The 21,369-nt window shown below is 43.8% G+C and overlaps 2 protein-coding genes across 8 annotated transcripts in view; one reads left to right on the plus strand and one right to left on the minus strand.

Annotated features, from left to right (window-relative positions):
• The window catches only part of dmd (dystrophin), a 303,308-nt gene extending 287,322 nt beyond the window's left edge, over positions 1 to 15,986 (plus strand). For all 7 annotated transcript variants that reach the window (XM_030409547.1, XM_030409548.1, XM_030409549.1 and 4 more), the window contains 8 exons: positions 104 to 142; positions 1,559 to 1,624; positions 5,526 to 5,591; positions 7,945 to 8,103; positions 9,402 to 9,645; positions 10,510 to 10,624; positions 10,959 to 11,048; positions 13,044 to 15,986. In XM_030409547.1, coding sequence (XP_030265407.1) covers positions 104 to 142; positions 1,559 to 1,624; positions 5,526 to 5,591; positions 7,945 to 8,103; positions 9,402 to 9,645; positions 10,510 to 10,624; positions 10,959 to 11,048; positions 13,044 to 13,162 — 898 coding nt within the window. In that variant the 3' untranslated portion in view covers positions 13,163 to 15,986. The remainder of the gene's footprint in view (positions 1 to 103; positions 143 to 1,558; positions 1,625 to 5,525; positions 5,592 to 7,944; positions 8,104 to 9,401; positions 9,646 to 10,509; positions 10,625 to 10,958; positions 11,049 to 13,043) is intronic.
• A 461-nt stretch (positions 15,987 to 16,447) lies between these two features.
• Positions 16,448 to 20,374, minus strand: LOC115577289 (adenosine receptor A1-like). Its single transcript, XM_030410283.1, has 5 exons — positions 20,274 to 20,374; positions 18,436 to 18,633; positions 18,219 to 18,353; positions 17,944 to 18,128; positions 16,448 to 17,855 (listed from the first exon to the last, which is right to left on the minus strand). Exons 2-5 carry the CDS (start codon positions 18,610 to 18,612, stop codon positions 17,159 to 17,161), a joined length of 1,194 nt encoding a protein of 397 aa, XP_030266143.1. The 5' UTR covers positions 18,613 to 18,633; positions 20,274 to 20,374; the 3' UTR covers positions 16,448 to 17,158.
• Between the last annotated feature and the right edge of the window lie 995 nt (positions 20,375 to 21,369).

The following is a 21,369-nucleotide window of genomic DNA, read 5'->3' on the forward strand; positions in this document are numbered from 1 at the left end:
TTCGTGTCACTCCGCCGCCTCCATACTACAGCTCCCATCATGCCTCGCTGCGCAGTGTGCTCCCACTTCCTGTGTCATCATCTCACGTTTTTTTGTCTTGCAGTCCTGTCACTCTGATCAACTTCTGGCCCGTAGACCATGCGTGAGTACCTGGCTCACACACACACACACACACACAATGCACCTGTACATTCACTTCCTGTCAGTCTCATGTTCGAATATTCTTCTTCTACATATATATTCATACATATTCCTTCTCTCAGTCACACACACACACACACACACACATACACACACTCTTGCTTACCTCTACCCATTTCACACTCATCATGTAGTGTCATTTCGTCTGTAGCCTTGCCGGGTTCACGTCTCACATTTTCTCACCGCCGCTTAACCCGACATCACCCCCGCAGCTCCCGTGATTCACGATGAGTCACTCGCTGATTCCGACTGCAAACATGACCGTCATCCCCCGGCCTGTAATGAGCGGCAGATATGACTTTTCATCTTCCGACGTCACCGCTATGCGACCGGACGTTTAATCTCATGTCCAGGAGGCCCGAGCATGGTCGACATCGACTCTGATCATAATCGCAGCATCATTTGGGAAATGGATTTAGTAGTAAAGTAAAAAATAGATAAAGTTTTTGTGATTTGGTTGTAGAGTGATCGCCTCGTTGGATCCAGAATGTTTTATTGTCGGAGGAGGAGGTGAACGAGGACATTGTTTCTATTAACGACTCAAACGTATAAAGGAATTCTTTTACAGATCGGTTTCCATGACTCCACAATCTCTCCGATGACATTATTAACATTATGTCGCTGCTCTTTTTTTCACACCGCGGCTGCTTGTTAAGTGATAAATCATCATGCTGCTGCAGGTGTTCTGTTCAGGTCGACCGGGTCTAATTACCCACGGGTCTGTTAACACCAGGTCTCTCTTTTTTTTTGTTTTAAGTTAATTAATGAGTGCGAGGTTTCGGGTCGGGTTTTCCACGGGTCATTTTTGACCTGAAGAACCTAAAACATGAGCGCCACGTTATCAGTGTGTCATTCTTCGTCCACCTTTTTACTTTGTGTAGAGAACTCATCTGTTTGTGCTCCTCACAAATGAAACGTCAAGGTGCCCCTCGCTGCAAAGGGAACTTTTCAGGATTTTTTTTTTTTCAAAGAGACGAAACCTTAAAATTCTCAAGGACTAAAACAACGCAGGTAAAGTCGCAAGAATACTTCCGAGACTCCTGGTTAACGATGTCAAAACACTGATCTTTCCCTCGGCAGACGAGGTGTGACGTCTCAGATCCGACGGGTCTTTTTGAAGTGCGAGGCGAGATGTGTTCCGAGCAGGAGTGCAGGATACGAGAGCTTATTTACAGAGCATTTCACATCTGTGCCTCGTACTGTCGCTCCCCTCCATCGCTCTCCTGTGGATTCATGCGGCTTGTGCACGTGTGAGTGTGTGTTGGATTAACGAGTCCCTCCTGGTTGGATTCACGAATCTCTCCTGTTTCCTTCTTCCTGTCTGTTTTCTCTCTCTCTCCCTCTTTCTCTGTCGCAGGCCCGGATCGTCCCCTCAGCTCTCGCATGACGACACGCACACCCGGATCGAGCACTACGCCAACCGGTAACAACGCTATCTGCATCCGGCAGCAGCTCCTCGCAGCGTCGACTCACAGTGTTGCGAACAGTAACCTTCCCTCGTGCTCCACTTTTAGATTCCCCCCACCCTCCCGCCACGCTACCCTCGGCCCCTACGAGCGCCAAAGATAATAGCTCCTCCAGAGAGCTCTCCCAGACGCCAGAAACATTTTGATTGATGTGATTTGGAATAATGAATTGGGAGAAAATGCTAAAGCGCGGCACACTTCCTGCATCGGGACGCCTGTCGTTACCCCCTACAGTGTTCACGCCGCCGTTAACTCACAGGGGATCGTTTGCCCCAATTCTTTGCTGACGCAGTTCTGGGGAAACTTTCGGTCAACGTTCAAACTTGAAAAGCCGATCATTAAGGAGATCTTTTATAAACGAGACCACAGTGCAAGTCTGATTGTTTTCGCGTAGAAAACTCAGGCATGTATACGTGACAGATGGACTTGTTCGCAACACAGTGAGTCTATTTTAGTAACGAAGTCCGAGCAATGTTGTTGAAATGCCTTGATTAACACTGAGGATGTGGACCTACGCTTCAGGCACATGTCATATACAGTCTGTGGTTTAATATAGAGGCCAGTTGGTGTCCTACATCTTCTCTATTCCACTGAAGATGAGTTAAAGGTACAGGAAACGTCCTCCATAACAAAGGCTTGGACCATTTGTTTTTAAACTGTCTTTAGTCAAATCCAACAGTGTTATAAGAGAGTAATGTTTGACTAGTGGACTGCTTTTCAAAACCTGGAGCCTAGATTTCCCACAGTACAACTTGGATAGGGAGTGACATAACTGGGGGCAATTTACTTTCACAAACGCGGCAGTTCTCCACAAGACTAATGTGAAAATTGGTGGTGGTACCCTTTAAAAGTGCGATATGTAAGAGTTAACACCAAACAACAATAACAGTCCTCTGGCGCTCCGATCTCCCAGTCCGGACCGCTAGATGCATAGCTAACTGAGCTAACGAGCTAAAAGTAGCTACTTCTAGCAGCAGTTAGCAGTTACTGTTTAATCAGACTTCCAACATTTCTCCACTTGACAAAAGACGAGCAAAACATTTTAAATCTCAGCGCCTGAAGCAGAAAATAAAGGTATAAATCAGAAATGTACGTAAGAGACATGTTTGGTCACAGTTTTGAGTTTCCTGTACCTCTAACAGTTAACACCACTCATTCCAGATCAATACTCCAGATATTTATGGCTGTATATGTCAGTGCTTTGAAAGTGGTTTATGCACGATTGTTGATTATTTACAGATGTGGGATACCTTGACAAACAGCGTTCAAGGGTCTTTTTTTATCACCAGGCATTTGCCAGTTTATCTCTAAATCAGTCTTTGCTTAAACACAACATCACTGCAGGAGTTTTCAGAGAAAAACAGCACTTAAATGTAAAGTAAGCGCCAGCAGCGCTGTTGGTTTAAATGCTGAATGTGCTGAGAATGATTCTCCAATGAGTAATAGTGCACGTAAGGCTGAACTTAAATGTCAAGATATCCCTTTGCATACATAAGAAACTGGATCTGTACTCATGATAAAGTGATGCATTGACTTTTTGGTGAATAAGCGCTCTTCAGTGAGAGGCCAGTATATGCATATGCTAATGCATCTGAGATGTTGCCTGCACCATCCGGCGCGCCAGCATGTGCGCTCGACAAAAACCTCATCAATCCCCCCCGCCCGGCCCCCAACGAGAGAGTAAAAAGCCATCAGTATTTGTTGTGGCGCCACACTGAGTCAATCAGAGCTTATTCACCAAAACATTTTTCGGTGTTCCCTTCAGTTTGCAGTGATCCTAACCGCTCCCCAGAATAACAAAAAACCCACCGCTGAGGGACAAGAAGCAGTCAAATCAATCAAACAAAGAGTCAGTCAAGCAGTCGATCAATCGGTCATTGAATCAGTCAGTCGGGCACTGTTGGCATCCCTCAGTGGAGTCAGCGTGAGGTCTGAGCCACAGGCCGAGGCTTTGATCCCCACCAGAGAGTGTTTGACACTACTCACTGTTGCCTCGGGCTAACACACACACACACACGTATGAACGCACAGCAGCACACGCTGAGGGACACACATGCTGAGTCACACTCCCCCCCCCCTCCAGCCCTGCGCTCTCAGCCCCTGACTCGTCTAGATCTGGCGGATTCCAGATACCATCCAGCAGATTAAAAAGGAAGGTGGTAGGGCGAAGAAGTAACATAATTAAGCCTTGAGGGAGCTGATGGCCCCCCAGATCACGAGGTTATCTCTTGTTTCTGTAGCGGCTTATGAGTACAAACACGCCGACCTGGGCAGATGCCAGTCTGTCACAGTCCATCTGCTTAAACTCTCACTGCCAAGCGATGAGCTGCTCTTTTTTTTTGTTGGTTTTATTTGAGCGCTGATAAAACCCCAAAATGTCTGGGCAGACACTCCAACCACCAGGAAGCTGATCTGATGGAGATAGCAACAGGGCAATTTAAATCTTTGGCTTTTCACTCAGAGCCGTTTTATCATGATAGATCTGATGGAGGAGCACAGCCGGGAGGTTTGTTTACAAGGCCCGTGCTAATGGCCAGAGATTGGTTTCTTCAAAGTTAATACCAGGGCTTTTTTCTTCCTTTTAAAGGATCAGTTAAACCATGTCACAAAAAAACAAATGTTCTCACTTACCTGGAGTTATAATGAGACACGTGTATAGTTTTTTATCTCAAGTGCCTCCAGCTAAATTAAATTCTTAAGTTTTACTTGAGTTTACTTCCTGTCAGCTTTACGGTAGTTTCGCCCTCACCGCTACTCTTCAATTCAGCAACCACCTAAGAGACAGAGGTGATTAACAAAATGATCAAAAATGCTACAAACACTAAAAAAACTCAAAAGTACAACGTTACTACTTGTTTAAGACGTTGTTTGTATCTTATTTGTACCAAAATTGTACTTTTTAAGCTAGCTAGCTTGGTTTTTATGCTAGGCTAAGCTAACCACCTCCTCTTTAGCTCCAATGTAAAAGCAAATAGTATGAACGACCCCATTTGAAGAATACAGACCAAACTCGAGTATTATTTTTAAAGAAACCAGCGTCCATTCGAACTATCACATCTTTTACCTCTTGCTCTTCTTTGCTAACGCAGCTTCCCTGCGCTTAGCACACATTGTCACGATATTTTAAACGCCTCCCACATTACAGACAGTACTCCTGCAGTGTTTGTGAATAATGCACAAGAAAATATGACCACAGTTAATATTTTAAAAAGGCATATACACAAGCGAGACATAAAAAAACGAGAACCAAATAGCAGCATTAAGCGTTACAGTCCTGCCAGCTACCGCTTTAATGAGGCTGCTCTCATAGGCGATACGAGCCAACTCGTGTAAAAATCTGAAGAGGACAAATACTGAGGGCGCAGCTTCAGTTTGTAGTGCAACGGTTGTAAACGGGATGAAATAAAGTGGCGAGGCAATAGACGGAGGGTCGCAGAGAGGCTGCGGTGTGTGGGTGTCTTACATTTCATCTGTTCAGGGTAAACTCATAACAACATATGCCGAACACGGAGGAGCTCCAGCAGCCTCATCAACAACAACAACGACAATAAAAAAACATGATGTGCTTGACCAAATTCTCCTCTATCCCCGCCACTGTTTGCTCGCAATTAGTGGAACTGGAGACTCGTTTCTCGCTTCAGCCGTTTCATCCGTTCACTCTCTGAAAAGCAGCTTCCACAGAGTCGGAGTTTAGAAGTTAAATAAGCCGTGACAGGACACATGGAGCCCGAGGAGCGTCTTCATGCCAATCTGTGCGAAAAGCTGCAATCGTCTCATCACTCTCCCCCTCAAGAATCTGCTAATTTGCTCGACCTTTTGGTTTTGGGACTGACTGCTCTGTTTCTTCCCCCTCCGCAGGTTAGCAGAAATGGAGAATCGTAATGGCTCTTATCTGAATGACAGTATCTCACCCAATGAGAGCATGTGAGAACCGCTTTTTTTGTTTGTTTGTTTTTGTGTTGTTGTTTTTTTTGCCAAAAACCCTCCTCACCAAAAACCGACTGGCCTCGCTCTGTGTGTGTATGTGTGAACTGGCTCTGTGTTTTCTTTGTTTCCATTGGCTGGTTTCGTGTTGTGTGTCAGTGACTTTGTTTACATGTGATGAATATTCTGGATTGGAGCTCATATGATTGTGTTTATCTTGTTTGCGTCATTTTCCCATACAAGTATGTCCCTGTACGCCTGATACAAGCAGGTGATATCAGTTTGTCTTGTACTCATATTGTCCTCGGGGATGATATTTTTTATCTTGGTGATTATATTTGGGATATAAAGCTCATATGTGGCTCTTTAACAAAATCCCAGCATCCCAAGTAAAAAGTCAAGTACAGTCGGTGCAGTAGAACTGTATCTATGCATTTGCTTTTTCTTATTCCCGCTAAAAAAAAGTATTTACAGCAGTACAAAGAAATGGGATTTATATTAAACGGGTGATTTTTATTGGTACAGAGAGAGGAACAGAAGCTCCAAAAAAAACCGTATCTAGAGTCGGTCGTTATCGGAATCAATCATTTAGCGTTATTGGCACGTGAAATGCCAACACGCGCCTCCGTTACGTATCTTGTACGCGACACTCGTTGGACGTAGCGGCCACTCATTCTTCAGGAATTAACTACTGCAGCCGGTAAGCTAGCTAACATGTTAACCAGCTATTGAAGGACATTTCATTCAATCAAAAAAGTCATTAAAGGGAAAAAAGTTGTACAAACTAGCTTGCTAACTCACAGTTAGCTCAGTCCCTGGCTGAAGTGTTTATTTAATATAAATTGTCAAATAAATTTCGACAGATTAAATTTGAGATCAGCAGCTTCTATTTCCGAAGGAGAAGTTAAATAAAAGTTCTTAAAGCTACAAGTTACTGTCGAGGTCCCGTCTGCAGGTCAAGTTGTCCAAAGTTGAACTCGACTTGAAAACAATCGCAACAGATTTGCCACACAGACGGTGATGAAATTGATTAATTTGTCAGCAACATTTTACGGTTTTAAACGCTGCTGCTCCATTTTACATTTATATTTTATCATCCAGCAGGTAACATCTGTGTGAAGCTGCTGAAATCCCCGCAGCATTTAACTTTTTTTTTAACAGCCAGAGCCTCCAGATGATGTGAAACTCGTAAATGTGACAGGTGTAAACACGATTTATGAGTCCAAAATCAGTTAGTGTGTGGCGGTACTCTTGTCCCGCAGCGCTAACTGCTAACTCCACATCTTTACAACATAGAAATTCAACATCAGCGACATCGCTTTGTGCTCTGGTAACTTATAGTAGACAAAATCCATCTCAGTGTGGGTCAAAGCCCAAAAATCACTAGATCCTACAGTTCCCAGAATGCAGCATGAGTTTAATACCTTTTGTTAGACCTTTAAACGCCCACATCTGTCAAACTCCACACCCCTAGTTTGTAATTTAGGCCTCTGGTGTTCCCAAACTAAGAACAAAATTGAGATCTGAAATGTTGCCATCGTAAAAAAACAAAAAACAGATTTTTTTTTCCGTCCTCTATAAATATTTATGACAGTTTTTCACCAAGTGTGTGCTGATTTCATTTCAATTACAGATTTGTCATCCGCATAATAAAATTACAAGAACAGTCACTGTTCTGACAGCCAGCAGTCGCTGGACACATTCACACGTAAAAAATTAAAGTAAATGTGCGTTTCTATATTTAGTCTGGGCGCTGGACAAGTTTCCCTTCAGGCACAATGCAGCTGAAAGTTTGTAAAGTGTAATGGATGCACATGAACGCAACCCGCAAAGACACGCCTGTAATTAAAATCTCAAAAAGGTTAAAGAGTGGCTGCATCTACATAACTCTCAACGCGCGGCACGGAAAAGATGAAGCGGAAAGCAACTGGAGGCTATTTTAGAGCAGAGCTACACACTCCACCCATAATGAGTTTTTTTTACTTAACGGGGGCTTGTTGTCTTTAAGCCCGCACGTCTGCAGCTCCTTCAGCGCTCAGACGTGGAAGACCGGCTGAGCTGAACGCGGCGCAGTGAACGCAGCAGCATCTAAATACCTGGCCTAATTAAAACCCCCTCCTCCCCTGAACACCGCGGGCCCGAGTGTGTGTGATCGGTCAGAGTTGGCAGAGCGTGGCCGATCCAGTCGCTCAGAAAAACATAAAAAATCCGGCGTAGCAAACAGTTGAGGACTCTGGCCCCTCTCTCTGTCCCCGCCGTGGTTTCTAGATTCTTCTTCTGTGGTGCAGTCCTGTTCCACTGCTGCTGCCTCACTCACTTGTGTGTGCTGGCGTGTGTGTGTGTGTGTCTGCAGCGATGACGAGCACATGTTGATCCAGCACTACTGCCAGTCTCTGAACCAAGGCTCTCCCCTCAGCCAGCCCCGCAGCCCCGCCCAGATCCTCATCTCCATGGAGACGGAGGAGAAGGGAGAGCTGGAGCGGGTCCTCAACGACCTGGAGCAGGAGAACAGGTCAGCGAGCCGGACCGTCCTTTCTATTATTACATGCTTCAGCTTCAGCAGGTCAAAGCATCCCGGGAATACTGCCACGAGAATTAAAAGACAAGTTATTTGTGAAAACATGATTTTATGCTATTTTCTATCACATTTTAGCCATTTAGTCGCTTCAGTATTGGTTGGATTTTGTTGAGAGTTGTTGAACAGTGATAATAGGAGCCCTGTGATTAAATTAAAGTCGTTATTTTGTGTTATTTTGTTTAAAATTCAATAACTCTGTGTTCACGTTATCTGGTCTTTTAGCTCTTTATGTAGCCAACTCTGATTTTAAATCAAACATAGATCATGTCAGTGGTTAAAACAGTTTTCTAAAGGAAACATGTTTTAAAATATTTCATATTTTATTATAGATTAATCGATAATTGTTTTTTTTTAGGCAGTGATAAAAGAAATTACTTATAATTTGCACCCATACTAGGAACGGCTACGGCATGCCTTTGTTTGAATCCAAACTTGATGGTCCTCGGACCGCTGTTGCTTCATTTTGGCGTCCAATGTTAAAATGTTTTGGTTATTCTCCTGTGGATTAGTCAGAAAAACACTACATCTGCTCTGGTTTTTAAAAATGGCAGTCATAAACGGCTGTATTTTCTCCTTAGTCATGATAATTTGTTCTGTTCTACACTGGCAAAGTGTTGGTGCTGCCCTGCTGGGTGGACGGATTAATCTTGAAGAGTTATGTTCTGTTTAAGGCGTCTTTAAATTGAGAACTTTTACAGAACCGTGGAGGCTGAAAGTGAAAAGTACAGGATGGTGGTAAATGCTAAACATATGTTGGATCCTAAGTTACGAGTGTGTTGGCTGTAGAAAAGTGCCAAAATCGAGTACACTCAAAGCAGACAGTAGACAGCTATTTAACACCATGAAATGAGACCATGTTTCATTCCAGGTGCGTACTTGGATTTATGCGTACATCTGACAGAGTTTAACCGGCTCTGAAAATATCAATCTATTAAAATAACACAATTCTTCAGATTCACTCTGTGAGGGCAGCCAAGTCCCAGTGTCCTCGTCTCCCTGCTCGTGTTTAATCAGTCTTGTAATGCATAATGTCTGAGAATATGGATAAATAAAGACTCTGGCTGTCGACTGCAAACATTAACACCTTTAGCAGACACAGTCCGTGTTTTATGTTCCTCCGTATACACTCCCTCCTCTCAGTCCTCTGATTGTTCATTCCAACGACGAGATTTTGGAAAAGATAACAGTAACTGGACTGGATTGGATTAATTCCAGTGTTGCCGTCTCTACAGGAAGCTACAGTCGGAGTACGACCGCCTGAAGAAGGCCCACGACAGGAAGGGCCTCTCCCCGCTGCCGTCGCCCCCGGAGATGCTCCCGGTGTCGCCGCAGAGCGCCCGCGACGCCGAGCTCATCGCCGAGGCCAAACTCCTGAGGCAGCACAAAGGACGGCTGGAGGCGCGGATGCAGATCCTGGAGGACCACAACAAACAGCTGGAGTCCCAACTGCACCGGCTCAGACAGCTGCTGGAGCAGGTAGAGACACACACTCATTATAACGGCTGCACCCAAATTAGCCGACATACCTCAGCTTGATCTGACCGCGTGATGGTCTGGACCCGTATCATGTCAGACCCAGAGGCAGATTAAGGTGGTCGTGGCCTCCCTTTGTGTAGGGTCTCCTGTCATAACATATTAAAGAGAATTTAATAATTAAACATTTCAAGCATCAGCCTGCAGGAAGTGTGTGTACAGAACAAGATACAGCTACAAACACAAGCAAGAAAAGGAGCACCTTTGTGGTTTTTGGCCTTAAAACGTCTGCAATATAAGACTAAAAGACTTCAGATGTGTGTAACCATCCATACATTAACACAAGAAACAAACGCAAACACAACATTTACATCGTTTTCTTAACTGGAGCTGAGTTAATGTTCTCTTCAGTCATGGTTTCTCGACACCCAACTGAAGGATCGGCACCATCTCCTCGTGCTACAGGTCGCCAATTCTCACGTATTGCTCCTTTAAAAGATGGATTTGAATTTCAAACCACAGCATCATCAGATACAGGAGAAACTGTGACAGCCGCAGAACATCTGCGATCAGAAAGGCAGCTTGAGCAAGGCAGCGAGCTCTCGTACGTGAGGTGACGGACAGCGGAGGACGGGTTAATAAGACACAAGTTGGTGTGAAGTTTTCCCACCAGTGAGTCCAGACCGGAGCGGCTTCCTCCACGCTGTCTGAGAGCCAGAATCAGCTGACACACACACACACACACTTCACTTCCCTTTTGACTCCTCTAATTAAGCTGGGCGGCGCTGCTGCCAATTTGTTGTGTGTCTAATGTGTGTGTGTGTGTGTGTGTGTGTGTGTGTGTGTGTGTGTGTGTGTGTGTCTCAGACGGATTCCAAGGTGAACGGCACAGCTCTGTCCTCTCCCTCCACCTCCTCCCAGCGCTCCGACTCCTCCCTCCCTCTGCTCCGCGTGGCCGCCAGCCAGACTACTGATACAATGGGTAAGAACACGCACACACACACACACACACACACTCTCTCCCACTTATATCCTTTAATTTGCATCCACCCTTTGAAAAGCACGGAGGATATAAATAGAGACGTCTGATTTCACAGCTTGTAGAGACCATGCTGTTATTATTCTACACCGGACCACCATGCGCTGTTAGTCATATTTGAGTGTGTGTGTGTGTGTGTGTGTGTGTGTGTCTGTGTGTGTGTGTGTGTGTGTGTTATTCACATTCCCCAACAACATAAACAATGTTACTTGGCGTTATTTGTCAGCCAGCTACTCTCGAACGTGGAAAAATAACCTTCCCCTACTTCCTGTTTCAGGTGAAGACGAGCTGTCCAGCCCGTCCCAAGATGCATCTGGGCTGGAGGAAGTGATGGAGCAGCTCAACAATTCCTTCCCTCAAAGCCAGGGTACGACAACACTGACACCGTCGACTCGTCTCACACGACAACGTCTAGTCTTTTGTGGAAAAAATACTACAAATATTTCTCTCCTGTATTTCCCCTGAAAGGATAGAAAAAAATTGTTTTTAAGTGAAGCTTTTCCTCGAGGCGTTCAGAGGAAATGGAAAAGTTTGCAGCTTTGATCTCATTAAAAGTGTATCTCAGCTAATTAGCAGAGAGATACCTTATTATGAGCATTTCTAGGTAACGGTAGACTGAAGTGATATGAAAGATACAGGTCTGAAACCGGCGGCTGGTCGGGGGAGACTAATGAGAAGTGTCCTCTGCTCACACCACGAGGATTGTTCTCAGGTTCTGTGCTTCATCAGACGCAAAGCAGCTCTGATAAACACACCGAACAGCCATTTTTGCACTTTGTTTAAAGTGGGAAATGGAAAAAAGAAATAACGCATAATGTAGTATAAAAAAAAGTGAGAAGAAAATAAAGTAATGACTAGAAAATCAGTTTTTCACACATCTTTCTTTCCCTCTATTACCAAAAAAAAGGCTGATTTTCTTTCCTCTTTTCTTTTCTTCCTTTCCTCTTTTATTCTCCACGAGCCAGGAGGGAGAAGGGGACACCCATGAGAGGTTAGTGGGCTCACCTTCCTGTCTCTCACCCTTCTCATCACCTCTAAAGAGTGTTTCCCGCTGCATGCGAGCACCATGATTACGCCACGTTTAGCCCCTGCAAGAACACAGAGTGACTGTCTCGAGAGAGAAAAAAACCTAATAATTGGGTTTAATAATGAGGCGGAAACAAAACAGAGACGTCGCGGCCGAGTGGAGACGTCACGGTGCGGTGGCGCGGCATGAAAAAACGAAAAAAAAAACGGCAACAATCTCCTCCCTCCCTCTTCGCCTGTTTAATTTCCTTTCCCCTTTACTGTCCTCTGTCACACTGCTGTTAGTCACAGTAGGGAGTCATAGCTGTGATGTGTGTGTGTGTACATAGTTCATCCCTGTATTGCATGTAGATCTGGCATGAGATGTGATCACGTCGGTTCACAACGTGGGGTTCACAGAATAACTCGGCTACAGTTTGATTGGATAAAAGTTGACAGCAAGGTTGACTCAGCTTCTGCAGAGGAGATGTAAACGGAGGGCAGTGCGTTTCATCGGAGTCGTTCAGTGGTTGCTTCTTGGGTAGTTTTTGTCTTGTTGAACATTTTCTGCATAGATTTCGTTGATGAAATTGCCGCTGGCTATATGAGAGGTTATTATGGTCACTCCCCGCTCGTTGTTGCGCTGACCTCGGGACTTGGTTTTGGGGAGTGATGAAGTCAGAGCCAGTTTTGCCAACCATAGAGCAGCACACTGTGGTCTGTTGTTAGTCAGGTAGTTGAAAAAACAAATATTTGGTACTGAAAAGGCACAAAACAGACTTAATTTGTCATTCCTATTGATTAAAACCTTCATTTTGATTTACTATATATATATTACAGTAATTAATGAATCAAATATTTGAAGATATCAAGATATCCTCACTTTTTTCCCTTACTATGTAGTTTTCAATGTTGTTTTTTGATGTTTTTCATCATAGTTTTCATTGATGAAATTACTACAAGCTAGGCTGGCAGGTTATCACGGTCACTCTAACCCTAACCTGATTAGGGGGTGTGTTTTGTGTGGGTGGAGGCATTGGTCAACCCGCCACTTTGGTCCAGACTGAAATATCCTGATAATTGTCTTGATAGATTGACATGAAATCTGGTTCACACGTTCATGTTCCCCTGATGATGAACGAACCCCCGACCTGCTAAACAGCATGTTAGCATTCACTGTGAGCATGTTGCCTTGCTAGCATTAGCATTCACTCGATGCTGTGCTCACGTACAGCCTCACGGAGCAGCTAGCATGGCTGTAGACTCTTAGACTCGGTCCTGTGTGCACCTTTCACTCTGTCACCATTAGCGTTTGTGCTTCGTCTGAGCATTTGTTGTGATTTTCACCTCTCTCCAGGTCCCAGTATTGGCAGTTTGTTCCACATGGCCGACGATCTGGGCCGAGCCATGGAGTCACTGGTCAGCGTGATGACAGACGAGCAGAGCGCCGGACAGCACGAGGCCCTGCCCTTCTGATCCCGCCCTCCTCCTCGCCCTCCCTCCCCCCCTCCTCCCCTCTCCTCCCCTACCTGTCGCATGCTTTTCTAGTCAAAACAACTGGATTGGAAACACAGTTTACAAAGAGAATATATAACGTCTATTTTTGTGAAGGATTGCGGTTCAAAGCAACGACGCGTACAAAAAAAGAAAAACCACAAACAAAAGAAAAACATTATAACTTGTAGATTTCAGTAGTTTCTTAAAACGTCCTGAAGTTGTTTTATTATTAACAGAGGCTGGTTTTTAAACTTCTATGCAATTGTATAAAAAAAAAAAAAACAAGAGTCGGGGTCGGGAGGGAGGGGTCGTCAAAGAGAGGTGAGATACAAATACGTGTGTTCAGTGTGGTTGAATATTTGCCATCTCTTTGTAACCGGGGGAAACAGCTAAAGCATTTCAGACATTTGTATCAAAAAAAAAAAAAGAATGATTGTAAACATAAGGGTGCTTTCTAAGAGGAAAATGTCTTTCTATAACAGCGTACACTACTGTCAAGGTAATGCAGGCATCCTGGATCTTTACAGTACGTTGTCAGTGAGACTGTGTGTGTGTGTGTGTGTGTGTCTGTGTGTGTGAGAGTGTGTGTCTGTGTGTGTGTGTGGTGGTGCCTAATATCCACATTACATTACAGCTTTTTTTGTTTTTTTGTTGGGCTCCGGCTGACAGACGCCACGTTATATTTGAATTCTTCATCCGTCCGTCCGTCCATCAGTTTCTCCATCTTCCCTGTTATCAACATCTCCATGGCAACTGTTTTATTTTTTTGTATCATCCCTGTTTTTCGCTCTCAGCGTCCTGCGTACTGTGTGCTGTACCGAGAGGCCCGATCCAGAACGGAGACGATTCAGCAAGGTCGCATCAAAATCCGGAAATAATCGGGCGTAATTGGGCTTCATTTGGATTCCACTCTGTGATAATCAGCTTAATTAGTGGAAATGAAAAACGGCAGTCTTTTATAGTAGATTAAACAAATATTTGACACTAGAACAGGCTCACAGTGCAATATCCTGCATTTATCATCCCTATTGGTCAAAGTACTAATTATATTTACCTTTTGTATAACGGTAATTAATGAATTCAGTACATTCAGAGGCCTAGATATCCTCACTTTTTGTTCCTAGTGAGGGTAAAACATTAAAAACACTGAATCCTACATTTCCCATAATGCAACTTGATGGCATTTTTCAGTAGATGTTATGTGCTCATGCCTTTTTAAAGTCAATGCGTCCATTTTAAAGCACAGACTTCTTCAATGAATTAAAAAAGTCTCCAAACGCAGCCGAGATAACCCCGATGACATCACTATGACATCATCAGGGTTATTTTTCTCAGCTCCCTCCAGAGTCACAGAACATATTATAAATCTTAAACATTTATTTATTTACTTATGAATGTGAGAACTGGCCCTTTCATTTAACTTTTCATCCATTACTCGAGCTTGTTCTTCAGAACGGGTTCTCCTTCGATTCCTATAGATGATTAACGACGAGCACACAAGTGTGAATGTAAACAGAAACTTTGTTTGTTGGGCTCCTTTGAAGACTCACCTCAAAGAACTCATAAAGAAGTGTTTTAAGAGTCCGGCTGCGGTCGAACAGTCAAAGAAAACATTGCCCTTGAACCCATGTCACTCAAATTCCAAGTCCAAGCTTAAATATTTGTTGTATTTAAGATAATCACGTCTAAAATTCATTTATTTTAACTTGCGTTGGTCCTCAGTTCTGCGTCGGGCCTCGACAGAATCCTCCAGAAAGAAGTTTTTTTTAAGACGACCTGTCCTGATTATTGCACTGGTGTCACTGAGATGCTCTCCGGGCGTCTGCTCCCGGCCTGTTGATCACACACAGTACACTGTGCGTCGGTTCGTACTGTAAGAAGAATGTTATTTTAATGAAATCTGAGCACCACAGTGTCACAAAGGCTGCTAGCTGAGATTGTTTCTGAAGAATTCTTCCGATTTTAAGCGGAGAGGCGTTTGAGTTTTAGGGAAAAGCCCAGTAACGTTAAGCTCTACCTCGTGTGAAGTCCGGTCCGGAGGCAATTTTCTCTCTCTCTACTGTACTCGATCCCTACACTCCTCTCAGATTATCGATTATTATTGATTGATTATTGCTGGCTGATGGAGTCACGTCAGATGTCCTATGAATATATATAAAACGCTCCGTACTCATTCTACTGCACTGTAGGAGCGTCCGATCTGAATGTTCGGACGCATTCACCGCATTTCTCATCTCTGTCAGAGATTTATACGACTCGCGTATCAAAAAAACGAGCATTTTTACACAAATCAGACGAACCCGTGTGCACTACTGTCATACCTGGAACATACTAGACGTTTTATTTTTCTGTGCGGAGGAAGCGTTTATTCTAGCAGATTTGTCTTCGGTTAAAGAGCTATTTTTGTTTTGTTTTGTGCCGTGTGAGGTGTTACGATATTAGCATGTGTGACTAAATGAGCTCCATCCTTATTTAATGTGTAACCACTCAGAGAAGTCCGCGGTGAGCATCGCGGCGTTATACACTTGTGTGTGTGCGTGCGTGTGCGCGTGTGTGTTTTTGGTGTCATATACTTTCAGCATGATCCAAAAGGTTTTTTGTTTTGTTTTGATCCAGACACTGAATTTGATTTGATTTTTCTTTGTTTTTCATTTCTAACGTTTGTTTCATTCTCACATCATTTTTTCAAAGTAACGCGTCAGATACTTCACAACATATCAGATTCCACCAAATATATGCCTTACTACTGTATTATAAAATGCTTTACTGTATATCAATAAAGCACGCAGTTATGTTGATTTGACTGGCCTCTTTGATTCGCTCTCTGTTGTGTTTATTTTAGAGGAAGTGCACGGCTCAATAAATGCACATATGAACTTTTATTTTGAAAAGCTGGTTATGTACACATAGCAAAACAACCATTATCCTATAATATATATATATAAGAGGTGAGATGCTGCTGTCTGCCAACAGAAACAGAAGTATCCGCTGCCTCACAACCAGACTGCAGACCAGCTTCTTCCCACAGACTGTGAGGTTCCTGAACACACCCTCAACATGACTAGTTTATTTGTGTGACATGATTATTTATTCATTAACCTGTATAGTTTTTGGAGGTTTTTTTTCTGTGTGATACTTTGGGATATACAAGAGAAACTACATTATTCAGCTGTGTTTTTGCATTATTGCAGTTTAATTTTTAACAGTAAATGTTTCCACATGACCGACAAATCTGTGGCAAAATGCAACTCTAGTGCACGTAAACTGACGTATTCAACCTTTATATGGACAAGTCAAGCACACAGAACATTCAGGTCCTTTGTGTACAGTGTAAACAAATATGTGACCATATGAATTCAGATAAAATACTAAAACAAAAAGTTTTTGAATGGAAATATAAAATATTTGCATGGAAACAAATGAGCTTAAAGTCCTCTGAAGCTAGACGTCAAACCGATTAACCATCATTGTCCTCAGAATCTATCAAAGACGTGAAGTACAAGTAGTATAAACAATAGCTTGACATCATTTTAGTCAATATGTACACAAAGATCTGTTAAAAGACACAAGTTTGTTAATAAATGTGACATATACTGTACAACTTGCATACTTTAAAGCTGTGTTGGTCTTGTCTTCACCATTTGGGGGCAGCACAACCTCATACATTTGCCTGTATGGCAGCAAACTGTTACTCCTGAGTGTGTGAATAAGGAACAGAGCAACATTAGCACTAATTTGGAGTCATGTTTGTGTCTGTCTGATGAATGTAAGTCTGATATTCACTCCACTTTTAGCTCTCATTTTGGTCTCCACCAGCTTTTCAGCTGATGAAAGCAAACTTTGACCATCTGCTGTGTGGTGCTCAGCAGGTAAGGTAAAGGGTTTTATTTTATTTTATTGAAACACAGCTGATAAGAATGGTGACAATTAACCAAAACGGTAAACTTTTGGGCCACAAAACCAAAACAATGAGCTCTAGTGAACCTCCAGCGTTTGACGTTTTGACCGGAGGCTCCACACTCTTTTCCATATCCCTATCAGAGTGTGTCGGAACAACCTCATCCTGTATGTGTACACGAACGGGTTGAGGGCCGAGTTGGCGTGGGAGAGCATGATGGCCGCCAGTGTGAGCGACATGGGCACATTACACTGTGGGCAGAGCAGCAGGATGCTGTTGATTACGTGGATGGGCATCCAGCACACCATGAAGAGAAACAGGACCAGGAGGAGGGAGGTGGCTTTACGCAGCTCCTGAAAGTTGGATCTGGCCTTGGTGGACTCTCCCGGATGAGGTCCAGCGGGGGCAGAGCTACTGATGGATCCGGTTGTGGAGACTCTGGGTCCCGTCTTTGTGAAGACAACAGTCGTCTCGGTGTCAATAAGAGAGCCAATGCCAGACTCTTTTCTCGTCCTCATGTCTGCTCTGACTCCAGTCGTTCCTCCAGCGCCTGAGCTCCCGCTGTCCTCCATCCCAGAGCTCCTGCTGTCAACAGCTGTCTCCTCGCTAACTGACATCCCCCTGACCAGGTTGATGCGTCTGATTTGGTGTAGGACGGTGATGAAGATGTGTCCGTAGATGATGGTCATGACCACGAGCGGCACCAGGAAGCAGCAGAAGAAGTTGAAGTAGACCAAGTAGGTCATGTCCACCACACAGGTGAAGATACAGTAGCTGGAAGGAAGAGGACGCATATACATCATGTGACGTTACTCTTTTATGAACTCAGTCTATCATCCATCCTCCCTCCTCAGGCGCTTACTTGGAGTCTGCTGTTTGTCTTTGTGGGTCCATGAGGGGCACGGAGCCGGAGACAATCGCCAGGCACCAGGTGACCAGCAGGGCCAGGTTGGCGTTCCTGGGGCTCATGACGCGCTCGTACTGGAATGGCAGGAGGATGGCCATGTACCGCTCGAGTGCCACCGCTAACATGCTCAGGATGGAGCTCTGAAAGAGAATCGACCATTGTCCTTAGACGTCCTACAAGAAGTTTCGCGTTGATTCAATCACAAGAGCCTCCGGGTAAACATCCCCTACCTGTGTGAGCACCATCAGCATGCAGAGCAGCACCAGGCACAGGGGCATGTTGTTGCGGGGTCGACCCAGGTCCGTCAGCACCGCACAGGGGATGCCCACCAGGCCCACCAGGATGTCCGCCACTGCCAGCGACACCTTCACACACACAAGCAGACAGAGTTTAGACCTCCGTGAAGACAAGAGTCCCGCGTCTCGGATGCAAAGCTGATCCCCTCACCAGGAAGTAGTTGGTGACGGTGCGGAGTTTCTTGTTGCAGATGACGGCCAGACAAACCAGGGAGTTGCCGATGATGGCCAGCAGGGCGATGATGAGCTCAGATGCGATGTAGATCCCTTTAAAGCGAGGCATGTACCCGGACGGCATCTCCGCCGCACAGCTTCCGGTCACGTTCATGATCCCACAGTCCTGGAAACCCTGGAAGAGACTGAGACTGTGTTACAGCTCCTAAATAACCAAGTTATGTGTTGCAAGATGTGAGAAAATCCTCCACTTAATGTGTCCTCTAGTTCTCAGAGAGGTGTTTCTATCTTTTATACTGAGGCTGGAGAGATGAGGAGATATGACGGGACAGAGGAACAGCGGTTGTTATGAAGCTCAGTCTGAGGCCTTTGTGCCGACCAACTGAGCGGTGAAAATTGTTCCTGATAAGAGACAAAAACAACAGACACGCGACCCAAGTGTCCGCTGTGCACACTCTGAGACAGAGGACCAGACGTGCTGCTGCGCACACACCAGAACAGACTCACAACAAATCAACAGCAGCAGGCGTGAATTGAGGTCGATTTACCGTCGCTGCAATTCATTTCTTTATGTGTGCGTGAGAGATTAGGGAACGTCCACAAATGATTTGATAGACCAGGTGGGGTCAACTCAAGTTTGACCTTGTAATAAAAGGATATTTGCCACTTGAATCCCCCCATAATGAATCAATTAGCTGATCAACAACTTCCGTCACTCCAGCAAAAATGCTAATTATCCAGCTAGCTGCTACTTGCAGATTCTAAAAATGTTAAATGTTGCTACTTTTTTTTGTTTTATATCATTTTCTATTGAGCATCTTTAGCTTCTTGAGCTCTGGTCGGACAAAACCAGACATTTTAAGATGTAAACTTTGGACTCGAAAAGAAAATAATTTTGAGTTGCTGCCCTAATTATGTAACTTTATGTATTTACCCTGCTGAAAAAAGTCAGAGAAACCATTAGGCATATTCTATTGGTTCCTAATGGTTTTATTCTAATGGGATTCTACTGGATTTTTCAGCAGGGAAACCTCTGGAGGAGCCGCCAATGTTGTTTTTAATCAGTCGTTCTTTATGGGAGGCCGGGCAATTCATTAATATCATGCAAACAAACTACTTTCAACGTGTTGTCGGTTAATGACACATTAACAACATGTTCATTATTTTACCATCATACATTTAGACTGCAGACTAAAGACAAAGTAAGAGTTAAATGATCTCAGCTGGCTCCATAAAGATCATTTCCTTTAGCATAAAACTGGACACACAGTGATGTGCAGAAGGGGGGGGGGGGCAGGGGGGCAGTCACCCCCCCTCGTGGCGCAATTGTTGAAAAACGCGCGCTAAAGTGCCCTCCTGAGAGCCAAAAAAGCTTGCCAAAGTTCCCTCTTGGTTGGCAAAACACACTAAACTGCCCCCTTGGCTGGTTAAAACATGATAAACTGCCCTCTTGGGAACCAAAACGCACGCTGAAGTGCCCTTCTTTTCGCCCCTGCCCTTCAAAAGTCTGCGCACACCACTGCCGACACATGATTAATTGTCAGAAGAAGAGGGTGAAATTTAAGAAAATTTTGGATGCAGGACTCTCCCCAACCATAGGACAACTCTCTCTTTAGCAAAAATATACATAATACAAATAGCATAATGCAAAATGTTGTTCAGACCATCCGATAAAAAGACTAAAAAAAAACAAAACAAGGACAAATGGAGCGTAATAAGGCTCTAAAAAGGGATATCAACAAGACAAAACAAAACAAAACTGTTGTTTCATTAGTGGATAAAGTAGTTCAAGTTTGGATTATGATGCGTACTCACCTGTGCTAGGCTTCAGGTGCAGTCATCACACAGTCTGGAAGGTGCAGACCATCCAGGACACATTTAACAACATGGGGTTTGATGCAGGAGAGGCATCAGAGCTCGCCGATGTGCAGAGAGCACCGAGAGGGGAACTGAGAGAGAAGCAGGATGAAACCACACCTCTTCTTCTTTCTGCTCCCTCCGTTTCTCTCTTTCTTTAAAACGAGATAAAACGAATAATGCAGGATACGTCAAGCAGGAGGCCGCTGAATGAACGGCAGCAGTTGCAACACTTCTCTGGATGTGGGTGAAACGGAAAAGCAGATACGCTTTGACGTAAACCTCCATCCTGTTCCCCGCAAAGCAAACAAGTCATATTAAGTTTTGGATTATTTCTGCATGAGAAACTCTTTCATAGGTGGACTGACTCTGTGATGTTTCAGCGCAGGACAATGGGGCAGTAACTAAACGTGCGTAATGTGCGGCTAGACTGAGAAACAAGTGTTACACAGTGGTTTAACACATGTGCAAACATGTTATTAGATTACAGCTGTGTTATTGCTGTATTGTTTGCACAGAGCACTAAAGGTACTGTAACTACAAGGTAGAAGTACACACAAGTATTATTAGTAAAATGTACTTAAACGATCAAAGATAAATGCAGGAAATTACACACCTGTGCAAATTAAACAGTTATATATTATATTATAAGATTTATATTACTGATGCATTCATGTGTACAATTTTAATTATGCAATTAAACCCAACTATTTATACTTTATTAATATGATACATCAGCTTATTATATTTCATATTGTAACCATCCTTGTGGCATAATAGAAAACAGACTCAAATGAAGTACAGGTACCTCAAATCTTACAGAATTGAAGTAAAAGTACTAAGTTACAGTACAACACTGTGTTTATACAACTTTCCCTCTAGATAACTCACTTTTTGAGCCTTATTCAATGACTTATAAGAAATTTTAAACTAAATAATCAAGTAATCAGTGTACTTATTATTTCAAAAGTCACATTCTGAATAAATATACGTATAATATCCAAGTTTGTTGCATTCTATTATCTGTGCTTTCACCTTGTGTTTTCATTGTATT

Source organism: Sparus aurata, chromosome 24 (assembly GCF_900880675.1).
Source record: "Sparus aurata chromosome 24, fSpaAur1.1, whole genome shotgun sequence".
NCBI classification, from domain to species: Eukaryota; Metazoa; Chordata; class Actinopteri; order Spariformes; family Sparidae; genus Sparus; species Sparus aurata.

What these genes read in the sequence shown, in the direction of transcription:
- LOC115577289 (XM_030410283.1), bottom strand. Translation starts at nt 18,612, where the DNA reads ATGAACGTGACCGGAAGCTGTGCGGCGGAGATGCCGTCCGGGTACATG. An exon ending in CCGTCACCAACTACTTCCTG is followed by an intron (nt 18,354 to 18,435) that starts GTGAGGGGATCA and finishes GTGTGTGTGAAG; the next exon opens with GTGTCGCTGGCAGTGGCGGA. An exon ending in AGACAAACAGCAGACTCCAA is followed by an intron (nt 17,856 to 17,943) that starts GTAAGCGCCTGA and finishes TCTTCCTTCCAG; the next exon opens with CTACTGTATCTTCACCTGTG.